This window comes from Triticum aestivum, chromosome 5D, assembly GCF_018294505.1.
Source record: "Triticum aestivum cultivar Chinese Spring chromosome 5D, IWGSC CS RefSeq v2.1, whole genome shotgun sequence".
Taxonomy (NCBI): domain Eukaryota; kingdom Viridiplantae; phylum Streptophyta; class Magnoliopsida; order Poales; family Poaceae; genus Triticum; species Triticum aestivum.
The window spans coordinates 414032968-414050310 of record NC_057808.1 but is presented as its reverse complement, the minus strand read 5'-3'; the positions used below and the strand labels follow the sequence as shown (position 1 = coordinate 414050310).

General features: G+C 46.3%; 1 protein-coding gene and 1 pseudogene across 1 annotated transcript; both read left to right on the top strand.

Annotated features, from left to right (window-relative positions):
- Window positions 1-2986: 2986 nt before the first annotated feature.
- On the top strand, window positions 2987-3627 carry LOC123125212 (dehydration-responsive element-binding protein 1B-like; annotated as a pseudogene).
- A 2423-nt stretch (window positions 3628-6050) lies between these two features.
- LOC123125210 (dehydration-responsive element-binding protein 1H) lies at window positions 6051-7037 on the top strand. The gene has a single exon (XM_044545739.1). The coding sequence runs from the start codon at window positions 6153-6155 to the stop codon at window positions 6882-6884; it is 732 nt and encodes a 243-aa protein (XP_044401674.1). The 5' UTR covers window positions 6051-6152; the 3' UTR covers window positions 6885-7037.
- The last annotated feature ends 10306 nt before the right edge of the window (window positions 7038-17343 follow it).

The window sequence follows — 17343 nt, the reverse complement described above, 5'->3', positions numbered from 1 at the left end:
CTGTCACTGCTAGACCTTTCTACATTAGTGTCGATGTTGGTATTTCTTTTCGGCCCATTTTTTTGACCGATTCTCGCATAATCTTGAGAATCGATGATGGATTTTCAACACCTGTTGGAGATACTCTAACGTCGCATTCTGGGGCGAACCAATCTGTGGTTGAGTGGTTAGAGGGACTGTGGTATTCCCAGTCCATCAGAGTTCAAGTCCTGGTGCTCGCATTTATTCCTGGATTTATTTCAGGATTTTCGGTGATGCGCATTCAGTGGAACGAGACGTTTCCGTCGACGATGAGGTGCCTACGGTGACTTCGTAAATTTTAAAATGATATGTCGGCTCAATCTTTCGAAGGTGTTCATAGGAATAGGGTGTGAGTGTGTGTGTTCATAGAGGTAAATGTATGCACGTGTATATAAGCGCTTTCGTCTGTACTGTGTTAAAAAAAGTCAAGCACTGGGCGGGCCTTCGTCCTCAATGTGTATGTCCAACAGGTCCGAGAAGACGTGATACTTATACATTTGTTTATTTCTTTATTTCGACCACAAAGATGCTATGTTTCGCCTAGCTCGATATTTATTGATCTCTCAAAATCAAAATATCTACCTAAATGCTAGAAAGTGCAGCTGCACTTTTCTGTTGATCCGAGCGCACGCTCAAAGATGGAACGACGCGACAAACTGATCCCTGATTTGGAAAACTGCCCACCCACCCATTCTATATACGGAAAGATTCCTCCACTATAGTATGTTGATTTTCTTCACCTCGTCCGACCGTCCGTGTGAACCCAGTAATGACGTAACGTGCATTAATTCTGGTACAAGAAAATTCAAAAAGCTATAACTTTCAAACCGCGTGACGAAATTATGATCTGTTTTCACCGTTGGGTTCCTTGTGACAAGTTCTTTAAAAGTAGATCCCATATGAACATGTTTTGATGATTTTTTTTCAAAAGCAACTTTGATGCTAGATGAGGCAAGTTTAGTTCCAAACATGAGCAACTTTGATGCTAGAAGAATTGCACCAATGTATAAGTGAATTGCGCCTAGTAGCCTCCTACTTAGTTGTGTGCAATAGTGTAATTGGTGGTTACCATGGTTGCTTAGTTTCATACATCAGAAACTAAGTTCTACGTAGTTCAGTTGCCTACCATACTGTGAAAGTTGCTCACCGTGAAGTGGGAAGTTTTCTAACATGGTTTCCAAATTCTCTAACTCATAAACCAACAATTTGCCTACGTCGATACGAGGTTGCCTACGAGTGATCCCTAATTGCAAAAATACTATAAAAGTTGTCCATCAGAGGACCTAAGATGCCAACACTACCGAGTGTGTGGCTGTTGGCTAGCCAAGTCGCGGGTGTTAGATAAGAAGTTGCATAGGGGGTAACCAGAAGTTTCATAGGAGGCAGATCAGACAATTGCCCACAAGCCTACATAATTCTTAATTTTCAGTCGAGTTGCCTGTATAAATCATTGAAATCTTCAGATATAATGATAAAAACACACATGAGTTGCCTAGCCAGGTCACGACAAGCTCTTCAAAACTAAACCCCACATGGATATGTTTCTTTAAAAAAATTCAAAGCAACTTTTATGCTAGATGAGGCAACTTTAGTGCCAAATAGAAGCAACTTCACTCCATTAAAAATAACTAATTAACAACAATAAGAAACTAACTAATAATACATAACAACTTCGAAACCGAGCTAGATAACATCACATCATCATCATAAGCAACTTTCCTTCTACAAGAGGCAACTTTAGTGCTAAAAGCAGACAACTTCAGTACATTTCATGTCCTAGTTAAATGTGTCTATAATTTGGCTGTGTGCATCAAGAGGTGCAGAGGCCAGGGGTATTCCTCTTTTCCGAAAAAATCAATTTTGTCTAATATTCTCCTAACTTCCTCACTAGTACATCTAACTTGCCTATTTGTTCATGCTTGTATGTCATTGTTTCTAAATTGCGTCTAATACTATGAAGTCATCTATCAGTGATGCTCCTGTGTCTGCTATTGCAACTTATGGTAGGCTAACATGATGGTGAATCTAAACACTTCAGAGTGTTTGTAGGCAACTTAGAAAAACAATATTATAAATAACTTCATAATATTGTAAGCAACTATTTTTGCAAAGTTAGGCAACTGAGCAGCAATTGTAGGCAACTAATTACCAATAGCAGCAACTAGGCATCAATAGTACGCAATTTATAGCATTAATAGGCAATTGAACATCAACTGTAGGCCACTGACCATCAACAATTGGCAATTGAGCAACCATGACACGCAAATTGGGACAATCATAGCAAAATTCACAGATATACATAATGCAGCGAAGTTGCTTTGTATATAGCACTAAAGAAAACCTTATGTTTTGTGTGATTTTTTTGTTTTTACACAAACCAACCTAATAGTCAGTCCTACTAGGCCAAAAAGAAGAAGTTGCTTTCCTATAGCACTATAGTTGCCTCCATTGCATCCAAAGTTGCTCTCAAAAAAAGTTTAAGGAAACCTACTCATATGGGATCTTGTTTTGAAGAACTCATCGTGATGAACCTGACGGTGAAAACGGAACTGAATTTTGAAGCTTGAATCAAAAGTTATGACTTTTATGACATTTTAAACCCCAATAAATGCACGTGGAGACAAGATCTAGGCCGATTCTAAAAGTATCCATGTGTGCCACGGGATGTGGCTAAGCAGTTTCCTTTTATAGGCTAGCAGCTGGACACAAGGTGCGCTCTAAACAACGAAGGAGCGCAGCTGCGCTTCCTAGCCATGTCCAGTACTACTCGAGTGCAAAACTTGCTTTTGCCTTCTTCCAGTCCAGTAACTTATATCCAAACAAGGCACTGAGCGCGTGACCAACCACCTCCGCATAGCCGCGCTAATGCTATGCCGGCGCTGTCCACCCGAGCGCCGCGGCGAACAAGTACACCCGGCCGGCCTTATCCAGCCACCGTCTCTCTTAACGCAGGAGGTCACACTTCATGAGCTCCTCCACTAGCTTCGACCGAAACATGGACGCCGCATCCCCGCCCGACGACTAGGAGCAAGGGCCGCACCCGACGGTGTGGTCAGAGCCGACAGAGCGGCCGCCGGGGCGCACCAAGTTCAAGGAGACGCGCCACCCGGTGTGCCGTGGCGTGCGGCGCCGTGGCCTGACCGGGCGGTGAGTGTACCAGCTGCGCGTGCACGGGACGATGGTGTCAAGGCTCTGGCACGGCACCTTCGCCACCGCTGAGACGGCGGCGCGCGCGCTCGCGCTCTCCGGCCGCCACGCCTGCCTCAGCTTTAACTACTCCGCCTGTCGGATGCTGCCCGTTCTCGCGGCCGGGTCGTTCGGCTTCGGCATTGCACATGTGATAAAGGACGCCGTGGCCATCGCCGCGTGGCGGTCCAGCGCAAGCAACCGCTTGTGTCTCCGACGGAGATAGCCGACTAAGACGAGGACGCCCATAGCTAGCCGACGCCGAGCGCGCTGTCCATATTCCATGTCCAGCGACTTGTTGGACGAACTCTGGTTTGGCGGCATAGACGCCTCATACTACGCGAGGTTGGCGCAGGGCATGCTCGTGGAGCCATAGGCCGGCGGAGATTGGCGGGAGGACGTCGGCGAATAGAGCGGCCTGGAGACGCCCTTTGGATATTGAGCTTGCTCGAGTAGAGCAGCGTAAACTAGTGCTATTATTCTATGGAGCTAGTGCTTGCTTCAGTATTCGTGTAAATTAGTCCTAGTATTACATACTACTACTCCTATTTCTGTTCTTCCAAATATGAGAAGAAACAGAGTAGGCATGGAGGGCAATTTCTTTTTCCCCAATGTGTTCATTCACATATCGGGAAAGTTTCCGATTTCTATTTTTGGGAAGGACTCATCTGCACTTGACCACTTCCTTTTATCAGTAGCCAATAAAGGGTGAATACTCTTCTACCGTAAATAAAAGTGAATAGTGCGTCCATTATTGGTCCAGAAGACCAGAACTCGAGTGAGGACGGACTCCATGAATCCAAATAAATCATTTTACGACAAAAAGTTTAAGTGAATGTTATATTGTATGTATAAAAAGCTTACATGAAGGAGCAAAGGACACACAGAAGTGCGTTACACCAAATAATAGGTTGCCAAAGGAAAATCCAAGTGATGCAGAAAGAAATTGCTGATCTTGTTTTTGTGCTTTGATTCGAATTTGGACTATAAATTTCCGACAGGTTATACTACTCCATTATTGGTCCAGAACTCGAGTATATAGGTTGTGTTTATGTATTCAAATATGTTTATAGTTTTTGGGGTCTTTATCAAGGATTTTAGTTCTGGGTATGCCGGTTCCACCGCAAAACATGATGCACATGATAAGTTTGCATGGACTCACTTGCACTGTTGAAACCTTGACTGTTCCTTTAATTTCGTGTAAATTTTCTCTCAACGATGTAACTGCATTCAATCAAGGGACCAAGGTAGAACGTTGGCATATATATTACTTTTGTGAAAAACAGAAATATAGAACATATACGCAATGTTAATCTTTATGAGTCATATTTTCAGTGTGCACACATACAAGATCACCCCCATCACTTTGACATGGTCACTCTTCTTGTTGATTTAGACACCAACAAAAAAGATCAAGAAATATGATGGGCAACCCATAAATTTCTAGATTTACTTAGTGAATCGCCAGTTTGAAGTAGGAGGAAGAGAATATGGTGACATAAGGAAGGTTATGAAGAGGGATGATTAAGCTGACGGGCTTCATGCACAGGTGCTCGACATGCGCCCGGTGTGGTTAATGTTGATGTCATCCCCTCTCGCTTGATTAAACTTTGTCGACAATGGTTTATCTAATGATGGAATGGGAGGATGAAACGCGGTGATAGAAGGAGACATAACTAGCTAGGTGGAGCGAAGCTACAAAAAAAAGGTTATGCAGGCCAAGCTAAAGGAAAGCACGAAATGAAAATCAAGTTCTAAGCCTTTTATGACTTCCATAAGCATTGGTAAGTACTAAGTACTTTTTGTACTCATTGGTTGCAAGATCAATAGATGATGTCGAACTGAAATTTGGGGAAAGAATTAAAAAGGGAAATTACACATATGCTTGTTTCCTAGGTTGGCCGTCGCCTCCACACGGGGATGGATGCGAGTATTATAATTTTTGGATATAATTTATGGAACTTCCTTTTTCTCTGCCTATAAGATTGTGTTGGTATGCTAGTAATTATATTTGCTGATGGGCTGGGCGGTCCAAGACACACTTTTGTCCTCCAGCATCTCTGAATGATTGTACCTACACGCATCCTCCATGTTTTTCTTTGCTTTAGATTTTTTTGGCAAGCATAAAGGAGCTAATTGCATCCGCAATACGAAAAGCAAAAGTCCCTCATTGATCGAGTATGGTTTTGGTGTGGTACTCGCTACACTACCAGGAAAGCACATAAAAGTTATCATTAAAAACTATGTTCAAGTACGAATCTGACGATATAATTTTTTGTAACATGTATTAATATTTTATTAGTTAAATCTATGGTCAAAATCTGATACAAATACGAAGGAGACTAATAAATCATGACGGAGGTAGTACCCGCTACACTACCAGGAAAGTACATAAAAAGTTACAATTGATCCAAACAAGGCCAAATGTTATCACATGAAAACTAAATACACTTTCACATCAAAAGAACACACTAATCTGATGCTAGGATGAGAACGCCGCGAATAGGATACACCAACACACCAAAATTAGCAAGTTGGCCGTCACCCACGTTTTCTGGCACCCAGCCGACAAGCACAAAACGCGGTTAAAAAGATACTTCATGCATGCCCATGGGCCGTGAGCTGATGGAGGGAAGCTGCCTTTTCTTTGCTTAACGCTGCAAACCCCCTACACGTCTACACCGAGGAGTCACGCTACACGCGTCGGCCGGGGAGCGGTCCAGCGCCGCACACCACAAGCTGTCCCCGCGCCGACGGGCAAAGCCGTCGCCTTTCACCGCGTACCGCAAAACTATAAATAAGCACACTCTAGGCAAGCCACTGGTTTACTTAGTACTCCAAGTCTCATAGCCACCAAGGCAGCAGCCATCACGCCTCCTACTCCAGCCAGCCAACTAGCCTAGCAAAAGTACGTACGACCGCCTAGCTTGCTCGGCAGAGCGGCAATGGACACGGGCCCCGAGCGCAACTGGAACTCGCCGGCATCCCCGCCGTCCTCGCTCGAGCAGGGGATGCTGACGTCGCCTGCGTCGCCGACGCCGAAGCGCCCCGCGGGGCGCACCAAGTTCAAGGAGACGCGCCACCCGGTGTTCCACGGCGTGCGCCGCCGGGGCAGCAACGGCCGGTGGGTGTGCGAGGTGCGCGTGCCGGGGAAGCGCGGCGAGCGGCTCTGGCTCGGGACGCACGTCACCGCCGAGGCGGCCGCGCGCGCGCACGACGCCGCCATGCTCGCGCTGTACGGCCGCACCCCCGCCGCGCGCCTCAACTACCCCGACTCGGCGTGGCTGCTCGCCGTGCCCTCCTCCCTCCCCGACCTGGCGGACGTCCGGCGCGCCGCCATCGGGGCCGTCGTGGACTTCCTGCGCCGGCAGGAGGCGGGCGCCAGCGCTGGCGCCGGCGCCGAGGTGGCCCACGTCGACGGGATCGCCTCCGCCGCGTCGGCGCCAGACAATGCCAGCTCGTCGGCGGCGGCATCCCACTCCCAGCCGCCATGCGCCAATGCGGGGTTCGAGGTGCCGGACGCATTGTGCCACGACATGTTCGAGCTCCACACGTCCGGCGAAATGGACGCGGGCACGTACTACGCGGACCTCGCGCAGGGGCTGCTCCTGGAGCCGCCGCCGTCCAGCGGGGCGAGCTCGGAGCACGGAGATGATGCGGCGCTATGGAACCACTGATGACACCGAGGGACTCCGGTCAAAACTATATTCGCTACTATTACGTTGATTTATTTCTTTATTATTTATTCCGAAAAAGCGCCCCGTACGTGGACCTATGGTCGGCATAATAAAATGGCGGGACATTTGGGCGCATCAAAATCGGCCTCACACGACCACATACTTCTGGACATGCCAAGTCTGGCGAGCGAGAATGAAGTACTACGCCTCTTATTAAAATAAGACCAACCAAGGGCTAACCCTCGTTGGCTTTTTTTTATAGAAGAAACTCCGTGAGCACCGCGCGTCCGTGCAGGGACTCGAACTCGGATGGGCTGGCAACAACCTCAGCTGCCCAGCCAACGGGTCGACGCCCTAAATGAGCTTATAAAAGGCGATGAACAGGAAAAGCGAAAGGCGGCACCGGCCGGCTGACACGAATGCCAGCCGTAAAATAATGAACCCGCAAGATGGTCCAGAAATAGGTGCCGTTGGTTCACTTGCGATTACTATAAGGAGCGAGCGACGTCCACTAGTTCCTGCAGCTGGATATTTCCCCGCTCCGGCCTCCAGGGGGGTAAACTGCAATTAAGCCACAAGATGTGGCCGAGACCCTCCCATGTCAGCCGGTGAAAGCACGAGAGCACTGAATATAGTATGATGACTTTTCCTTCGAGATTTCGATTTCGTGCCCAGAGATCGTTGTCACTGTGCCCGAGCGGTCGCTTCAGTGGGGATGGGTCGCTGTCCGTGACCGTGAGCCAGGAAGCAGGCAGCTGGGACCGTCGCCTGGTGGTCCGGCGCGTCACTCTCTCGCCCAGGCCCAGCACGCAGGTCAAGATGCATTCCGAGGATATTTATAATGTTTGCCACAAAAGTGCACCTCCCGCTTGCGATATTTGATGTCCGCTGGGGGCAAAAGATCTTACGCGTAGTGCCATGAAGCTGCCTGCCCCAGAATAGGCTGTATTTCTTCGCGCGCGGTCACCATAACGGGCAGCATCCATCCACTAGTTTGCTCGTGTAGATTAGAGGCAGGGGGGTGGTCCAGGTACGCTAATCAATCCACAGGAGGCCTCCACAGGATGTGGTAGAGACCCATCCAACTTCCTCGTCTGGCGGTTAAAGCCATCTCCTATCTGTATCACTCACTGGTGAGGCAGCTGACCGTGGCTTTGAGGGAGCAGCTGCATGGTCGTACATGCACATCGCGCTCTGGGCTCCCCTCCTACGCATCCTATGGCCAGCAGGGTGCAACATGCCACGATGTGATATGTGTTACGCGTGGGCGCAGGTCCGCTCTGGTGCACATGCCCGCCGCCCAAATTCACGTGATTCTACTGAAGGGGCCGCGTTTGGTCCCGCCCTGGGTAGATATTTTCAGTTCCATTATTATGCAAGCAGTTTTTTTTTCATCCCCCCGCCCCCACCCCACCCAAAAAAATATGCAAGCAGTTTTCTCATACATTTTCCTTTTTATTTGCACCAGAAAAAGGTGAGTTAGTATTTCTCGCTCGGCCGAGAAATTTCTCGGTCTATGTTCACAGCCATTAGATGAAGATTTTCAGCCCAATTTATTAAGGCCAATAGACTTATGGAATGTTCAGATCCATGTGCATCCAGCAGGAATTGAACCCGTAAATCTACAAATTATGAGTTGTGCGCTCTAACCATTCAGCCATGGATGTTTTACATGGAAAACTTTGTTTTTGCCACTCTAATATATGACCACTTTACTTATGCCACTCTCAAATAGGACATCTCATTTTTGCCAGCAAAAGTTTTTGACAATGTATCACAAATGTCATTCTGTGGCAAAAGAAAAAAATCATTTCACTTTCGCCACTCTTACCATTTGACTATATATTGGTTCTTGCGTCTAGAAAAATGATTATTTCTCATATTCTGATAAATAATAAGCCTAAAAACAAAGAGAGCTCACATTCTTCATGATAATCCACAATATGAATGGCCACCGTCGTAAGCTCGGCTAATTTGTGAAAAAATTGTTATCTTTGATCTTAGTACATTGGAAATTTATTGTCTTTTGAGGTGTGTGTGTGTGGGGGGGGGGATACTAATATTACTTATGGCCCTCTTGGCATCCATGTAAAAGTAATCACATATTAGTATATCACTTTACAATGGTATTTTTACTAGCTACCAATGAAACAACCCAACCACTGCATTTCCTTGTATATTGTTCAGGGGTCTTGGTGTAATTTTTATTATGCTTGCACTAGTAGAAAAAGGGTCAAATGTGAAGCACATTAGTGCCGGTTTGATTTTGAGCCGACACTAATGTGTCCATTAGTGCCGGTTCCAACGGGTAGCCGGCCGCTCTCATTAGTATCGGTTCGTGGCGAACCTTTAGCACCGGTTCGTGCCATGAACCGGTACTAAAGTGAGTGGTGGCAGGATGTTGTCAGTCTGGGGCCCCTCCAACACCTTTAGTACCGGTTTGTGTCACGAACCGGTACTAAAGGTCGTCCTACATAAACCCTTCGTCCACCCGAGCTCGCTCTGTTCTTCCCCTTTCCCCTCTCCTCTCTGTTCTTCCCCTCTTCCTCTCGAGCTCATCCCACATTTTGCCCAAAATTTGTCAAGATTTGAAGGGCCCCATCCATTCAAATAATCACAAAGGTTAGCAACTTTGTCCTTTCATCTCTCATTGCTAGATTAGCTCTTGCAATGCTTTATATAGTGATTAATTTGGGAGGAATTATATGTGCTAGTATTTGATTTATATGCAATTTGAGGTCAAAAATAACACTTAGTTTGCATATGTAGGTGTGGTTTACTTAGTGCCTTCTAAATCTCCGCCGTAACCACCGTCGATCGCCCGCACCGTCCCGTCGCCGGCACCACCTTGTGGTGAGCCTCTTGTTCATGAATGTTTTATATAAAAAATTGATGTTTGTGTGATTTGGATATATAGTTACTCGTATAATTATCTTACCCGTACGTTGTTTGTTATACATAGTGCCATGGTTTTGATATCCGTCCCCATCGGCCTTCGTCCTTGTTATGATTCGGATGTGGTATATTCTCTTATAAAACTAGTTGTTGCATTTCGTGTTTATGACAAATTATGCCCATCAAGTTGACATAGATATTTTTATCTAGGAGGTTTGTGAACCGGAAATTCCAACAGACCCTATTGTCGAGAGGTTAAATTTAGTTGAAAGAGAAAACGAGTATTTAAAAGAAAAATTGAAAAGAATTGAGGGGGAGAAGATGGAATTGGAGTTGCATGTTGTCGTTGTCGTCGATGATCACAAGATCAAGATGGAGAAAATGCGCTTGAAGATTAGAAAGATTAGAAAATATGCCATTGATAGTGAGGCTTGGTATCATTATGATGTTGGATCAATTGTTACCTTAGTTGCGATCTTGATCGCATTTGTTGTTGCATTTAAATGCTTTAGTTAGAGAGTTATTTGTTTGTTGCATTTAAGTGTTGTATGAACTTTATGTATGAACTTGTATTAATTTGGTATTTTCGGTGTTGTGCAATGAAGATGAGCCGACAATGGATGTACGATGACCAATGCTCTCCCGAGTTCATTAATAGCGTGCAAACTTTTCTGCTTGCGGCTGAGGCAAACAAGCGGGCGGATGGTTTTATGCCTTGTGCATGTGCTGGCTGTAAGAATGATCACAATTACTCTAAGTCAAGAACCATTCACGTCCACCTGTTTGAGTCCGGTTTCATGCCCCACTATAATGTTTGGACCAAGCACGGAGAAAGAGGGGTTATGATGGAAGACAATGAAGAAGAAGAGGACGACGACAGCTATCCTGGCCATGGGTTCCCTGAATACGATGATACAACAATGGGGGAAGAAGCTGAGCCGGCAATGCGGGAAGAAGCTGAAGAAGAGGCATGAGATGAGCCCGCTGATGATCTAGGTCGGGCCATTGCCGATGCAAAGAGAAACTGCACAAGTGATTTGAAGAAGAAGAAGTTGCAGCGCATGTTAGAGGATCACAAGAAATTGTTGTACCCGAATTGCAAAGCTGACAAGAAAAAGTTGGGCACCACACTGGAATTGCTGCAATGGAAGGCAGAGAATGGTGTATCTGACAAGGGATTTGGAAAGTTGCTGGTAATGATAAAGAATATGCTTCCAAAGGACAACGAATTGCCCGAGAGTACGTACGAAGCAAAGAAGGCTGTCTGCCCTCTAGGGTTAGAGGTGCAGAAGATACATGCATGCCCTAATGACTGCATCCTCTACCGTGGTGAGTACGAGGATTTGAACGCTTGCCCGGTATGCGGTGCATTGCGCTATAAGATCAGCCGCGATGACCCTGGTGATGTCGAGGGCGAGCGCCCCAGGAAGAAGATTCCTGCCAAGGTGATGTGGTATGCTCCTATAATACCACGGTTGAAACGTTTGTTCCAAAACAAAGAGCATGCCAAGGCAATGCGATGGCACAGAGAAGGCCGTAAGAAAGACGGAAAGTTGAGAGTACCCGCTGACGGGTCGCGCTGGAGAAAAATCGAGAGAAAGTACGGGAAGGAGTTTGCAGATGACGCAAGAAACGTATGGTTTGGTCTAAGCGCAGATGGCATTAATCCTTTTGGGGAGTAGAGCAGCAACCATAGCACCTGGCCTGTGACTCTATGTTTGTATAACCTTCCTCCTTGGTTGTGCATGAAGCAGAAGTTCATTATGATGCCAGTACTCATCCAAGGACCTAAGCAACTCGGCAACGACATTGATGTGTACCTAAGGCCATTAGTTGAAGAACTCTTACAGCTGTGGAATGGAACAGGTGTACGTGCGTGGGATGAGCACCGACAGGAAGAATTTGACCTAAAGGCGTTGCTGTTTGTGACCATCAATGATTGGCCTGCTCTCAGTAACCTTTCAGGACAGACAAACAAGGGATACCGCGCATGCATGCACTGTTTGGATGATACCGACAGTATATATTTGGACAATTGTAGGAAGAATGTGCACCTGGGACATCGTAGATTTCTTCCGAGCAGGCATCCCGTAAGAAAGAAAGGCAAGCATTTCAAAGGTGAGGCGGATCACCGGACGAAGCCTCGCCACCGTACTGGTGCTGATGTACATGATATGGTCAAGGATTTGAAGGTAGTCTTTGAAAAGGGTCCTGGCGGACAACATGTTCCGAATGACGCTGACGGACGCGCACCCATGTGGAAGAAGAAATCTATATTTTGGGACCTGCCCTATTGGAAAGACCTAGAGGTCCGCTCCGCAATCGACGTGATGCACGTGACGAAGAATCTTTGCGTGACCCTGCTTGGCTTCTTGGGCGTGTATGGGAAGATAAAAGATACACCTGAGGCACGGGAGGACCAGCAACGTATGCACGGAAAAGAGGACATACATCAGGGTCATGCAAGCTACGCTCTTACCAAAGAAGAGAAGGAAATCTTCTTTGAATGCCTGCTCAGTATTAAGGTACCGTCTGGCTTCTCGTCGAATATAAAGGGAATAATAAACATGGCAGAGAAAAAGTTCCAAAACCTAAAGTCTCATGACTGCCACGTGATTATGACGCAACTGCTTCCGGTTGCATTGAGGGGGCTTCTACCGGATAACGTTCGATTAGCCATTGTGAAGCTATGTGCATTCCTTAATGCAATCTCTCAGAAGGTAATCGATCCAGAAATCATACCAAGGTTAGAGAATGATTTGGTGCAATGTCTTGTCAGTTTCGAGTTGGTGTTCCCACCATCCTTCTTCAACATCATGATGCACGTCCTAGTTCACCTATGCGAAGAGATTAACATTTTGGGTCCTGTATTTCTACACAATATGTTCCCCTTTGAGAGGTTCATGGGAGTCTTAAAGAAATATGTTCATAACTGTGCTAGGCCAGAAGGAAGCATCTCCAAGGGCCATGACAATGAGGAGGTCATTGAGTTTTGTATTGACTTTATTCCTGACCTTAAGCCGATTGGTGTTCCTGAATCGTGGCAAAAGGGCAGACTGGATGGAAAAGGCACGCTAGGAGGGAATCAACTAATATGTATGGACGGACATTCTCTCATCGAAGCACACTACACAGTTCTACAGAATTCCGCCTTGGTGGCTCCGTATATGGACAAACACAAGAATTTTGTACGCTCCAAACACCCGGAGCGGTCTGATGACTGGATTACACGTGAACAAACCAGGAGTTTCGCCGGCTGGTTGCAGACACATACCATGCATGACGCCTCTATTGAAGATGACCTGTACTCGTTGTCCCAGTTACCATCTTCGAATATAATGACTTTCAAAGGGTACGAGATAAATGGTAATACATTTTACACGATCGCCCAAGATAAGAAGAGCACCAACCAAAACAGTGGTGTCCGCTTTGATGCAACAACCAAGACGGGAAAGGAAACATATTATGGTTACATAGAGGACATATGGGAACTTGACTATGGATGTGGTTTGAAGGTCCCTTTGTTTCGGTGCAAATTGGTCAATATGACACGAGGCGGGGTAACGGAAGACCCGCGGTACGGAATGACAACAGTGGATCTCAACAATCTTGCGTATGCAGACAAACCATTCGTCCTAGCCAATGATGTGGCACAGGTTTTCTATGTGAAGGACATGTCTACCAAGCCGAGAAAAAGAAAAGATAAGGAAGCGAATGCATCATACGATGAGCCAAAGCGCCACATAGTTCTTTCTGGGAAGAGAAACATCGTGGGAGTGGATGACAAGACAGACATGTCAGAAGATTATGAAAAGTTTGGTGAAATTGCTCCATTCACATTGAATATTGACCCGAGCATCCAGTTAAATGATGAAGATTTTCCATGGCTACGGCGCAAAGGGACACACGCGAAGAAAAAGTTTCACAACCAAAGATCTGGGATCTGATCGGCTTCACTATCATCACTTTCTTCTGTGTTTCACACCCAGGAGGGAATCTCTGTAATAGTTAGGGTAGTTATATGTTTTGGCATTTGAAACGCGAAGAAATTTTATGTGCAAACAAATTCTTTCATGCATTTACTGATTTTTTCAGCTAAATGACCCTAAAATTGAAAAGCATTTCAAATGAACTCAGAAAAGGTTGAAAGTTGGCATGGTATCATAATTTCACCCACATAGCATGTGCAAAAAAAGTAGAGAGGGTTACTGCAAAAACTGGATGCACTTCGTGTACAAAATGGACAATCTCTTTCGAAGTATCAGGGTTTCGGACGAAAACTCATCTGTTACAAAGGCATTTCATTTTTTAATAACCTAAGCATTATCAAATTGAATATAATGATAAAACACACTAATATTAAACATAAGAAAAAAGAATCACTGAAAAATCTATTTTCAAAGTTAAGTTATTCACAAACTAGTGATTCACACACATTTCAAATAATTCAAAATTTAAACTATTCAAATTTGAAAACTACCGGCACTAACAGAAAGATAGTAATTTTTTGTACGTAAAGCAAAAATATTCACAAAGAAACTCTAAATATAGCAAAAACAACTCAAAAAGAAATAAAACAAAAATAAATAAAGCAAAAAAAAATAAGAAAATAAAAAAGCCCGCCTACTCGGCCAGACCGGCCTGCATACGACTAGAAACCAAACGTGTTGTTGGGCCAGGATGCAGGCCCGCAAAGGCCCAGTAGGCCCACAGGGCAGCACATAACAGGTAGGCCCAGTAGGCCTGCTTTGGAGAGGAGCTCGAGAGAGCTACCGCACTGGGGCTTATAAATCAGTGCGGATGCCCCTCGGCTAGCTAGGTGGGACTAAACTTGCCGCACCGCACCTGCGCCAGCGCACCCCTTTAGTACCGGGTCGTGGCTCCAACCGGTACTAAAGGGTGGGTCTTTAGTACCGGTTGGTGCCACCACCTGGTACTAAAGGGGTGCGCTTCCCGCCGCTTGGCCTGGCCAAAACAGACCTTTAGTACCGGTTGGTGGCTCCAAACGGTACTAAAGGGAGGTTCTATATAAGAAAACACTTCAAAAAAATTCAGTTTCTCATCTCTCCCTCTGCTTCTTCTCCTCTGCCCCGTCGCCGCCGCCCCTCGTCGCCGCTCCCGTCGCCGTCGCCGCCCCGGCCACGTCCCCGTCCCCGTCGTCGCGCCCCGCCTCGTCGTCCCGCGCGTCGTCCCCACCCGGCCCGTCCCCGTCCCCGTCGTCGCCGCCCCATCCCCATCCACGTCATCACCGCCCGTCGCCGTCCCCGTCGCCTCGCCTCGCCGCCGGTGAGCTCCTGCCCGCCGCCATGTCCACACACACACACATTGTTTTTTAGTTTTTTAATTATAAATTTTAGTTATAGAATTTTTTCTGTTTTTTAGTTATAGGAATATTAGAAATGTTATAGAAATGTTAGTTATATAGAAATGTTATAAATTTTTCTGTTTTTTAGTTATAGAAATATTTATAGAAATGTTAGCAATTTTTCTGTTTTTTAGTTATAGAAATATTAGAAATGTTATAGAAATGTTAGTTATATAGAAATGTTAGAAATTTTAGAACTAGTTTTAGCTAGATGAATTAGATTAATGTCAAATTGTTAGACGATGATCGATGTTATGATTTTAGTTATAGAAAAATTTAGAATTTGCATATAGAATTTTAGTTATCACAATCCAATCATTTAAAAAATGTTACTTTTTGCGGGCATATAGTATTTGTTCTCGACGATGCCCGACCCGCATCCTCGCTGTCGACCCGTTTGCGATGACGTCCGGCTGACCCATGTCCGGGACTTGGCTCCGCCGGGCTGGCACTAGGAGGTGCTACCTGGAGGGGCGCGCCGCTTGGTGAGGAACGCAGCCTCGGGTCCCGTCGTCGACCCTGATCTCCTTTGGTGGCGTTCGCGTGGGCCACATTCGGTGCAGAAGGAGCCGACCCCGCCGGAGGTGGTGCGTCGCCGTGTCAGGGAGGAGGACGAGCACGTCCGTCCCTACATGGCTGCTATGGACGTCAGGTTCTCCAATACCTGGCAGGTTCTTTGGGCAGATGACCGAAGATATGATCCTGTGATGGTTCCTTCTCTTTGGGTGTCCACCTCCCGCGCCCCAGGAACCGCGAGTGGCCTAGATTCTTTTGTAGTATTCGATCTTTATTAGCTACCTAGCCAGTGATGTATTCGATATATAATATTCGAGACGATGTATTCGAGATTATATATATTATTAGAGACGATGTACTCGAGATTATATATTATTCGAGACGATGTATTCGAGATTATATATTATTCGAGACGATGTATTCGAGATTATATATTATTCGAGACGATGCATATTATGTACTATATGATTCAGTTTTTCCTTATTGATTGCATCGATGCATTGTAATTTGAATACTAAATTGTTCTATATTTCTTCTGGATTAGTTAAATAAAAGCTATGGCGGACAATACCGGCAGAGAGGGAGAAGAGGCCCTGTTCGAAATCATACGCAGCCCTAACAGGCCAGATGATCTGAATGAAGCAGATGACGGCTCCCAATATCTGAACAATACCGGGGAGGGTGATGATAAGATATTCGATCTCGATGACCGAGCTGATGAAGTCATGAACTATGATTATGATTTTGATGACGCAGACAATGATTATGATGACGAATACAATGTTGATCTTGAAATAACAAAGACTACCGACGAGGTATATTTATATAAGCAGGCATCTAGTGATCATCACATGTTTTTTTATTTGAAGATATATTAACGAATCGATCTTTCTTCTTTCAGCCCTCCGGATCGAGCAAATCTGCTTCTACAGATAGCAGGAAAAAGCGAGGCCCGGGCAAAAAGTTGAAGGAGGGTATAAAGTACAACATCGATTCCATCAAAGCTAGTGGCGAACCCCTCACGCCTAGGAACATTGCGAACAAGTTCGTTCTGTTGGGAATTGTAGCATAATTTTAAAATTTTCCTACGCTCACCAAGATGCATCTATGGAGTCTACTAGCAACGAGGGGAAAGGAGTGCATCTACATACCCTTGTAGATCGCGAGCGGAAGCGTTCCAATGAACGTGGATGACGGAGTCGTACTCGCCGTGATCCAAATCACCGATGACCGAGTGCCGAACGGACGGCACCTCCGCGTTCAACACACGTACGGTGCAGCGACATCTCCTCCTTCTTGATCCAGCAAGGGGGAAGGAGAGGTTGATGGAGATCCAACAGCACGACGGCGTGGTGGTGGATGTAGCGGGTCTCCGGCAGGGCTTCGCCGAGCTTCTGCGAGAGAGAGAGAGGTGTTGCAGGGGAGGAGGGAGGCGCCCAAGGCTGTTGTTTGCTGCCCTCCCTCCCCCCCTTTATATAGGCCCCTGGGGGGTGCGCCAGCCCTGGGAGATGGGATCTCCAAGGGGGGGGCGGCGGCCAAGGGGGGAAGGAGTTGCCTTGCCCCCCAAGGCAAGGGGAAAGCTCCCCCCCTAGGGTTTCCAACCCTAGGCGCATGGGGGGAGGCCCAAGGGGGGCGCCCCAGCCCACTAGGGGCTGGTTCCCTTCCACTTTCAGCCCACGGGGC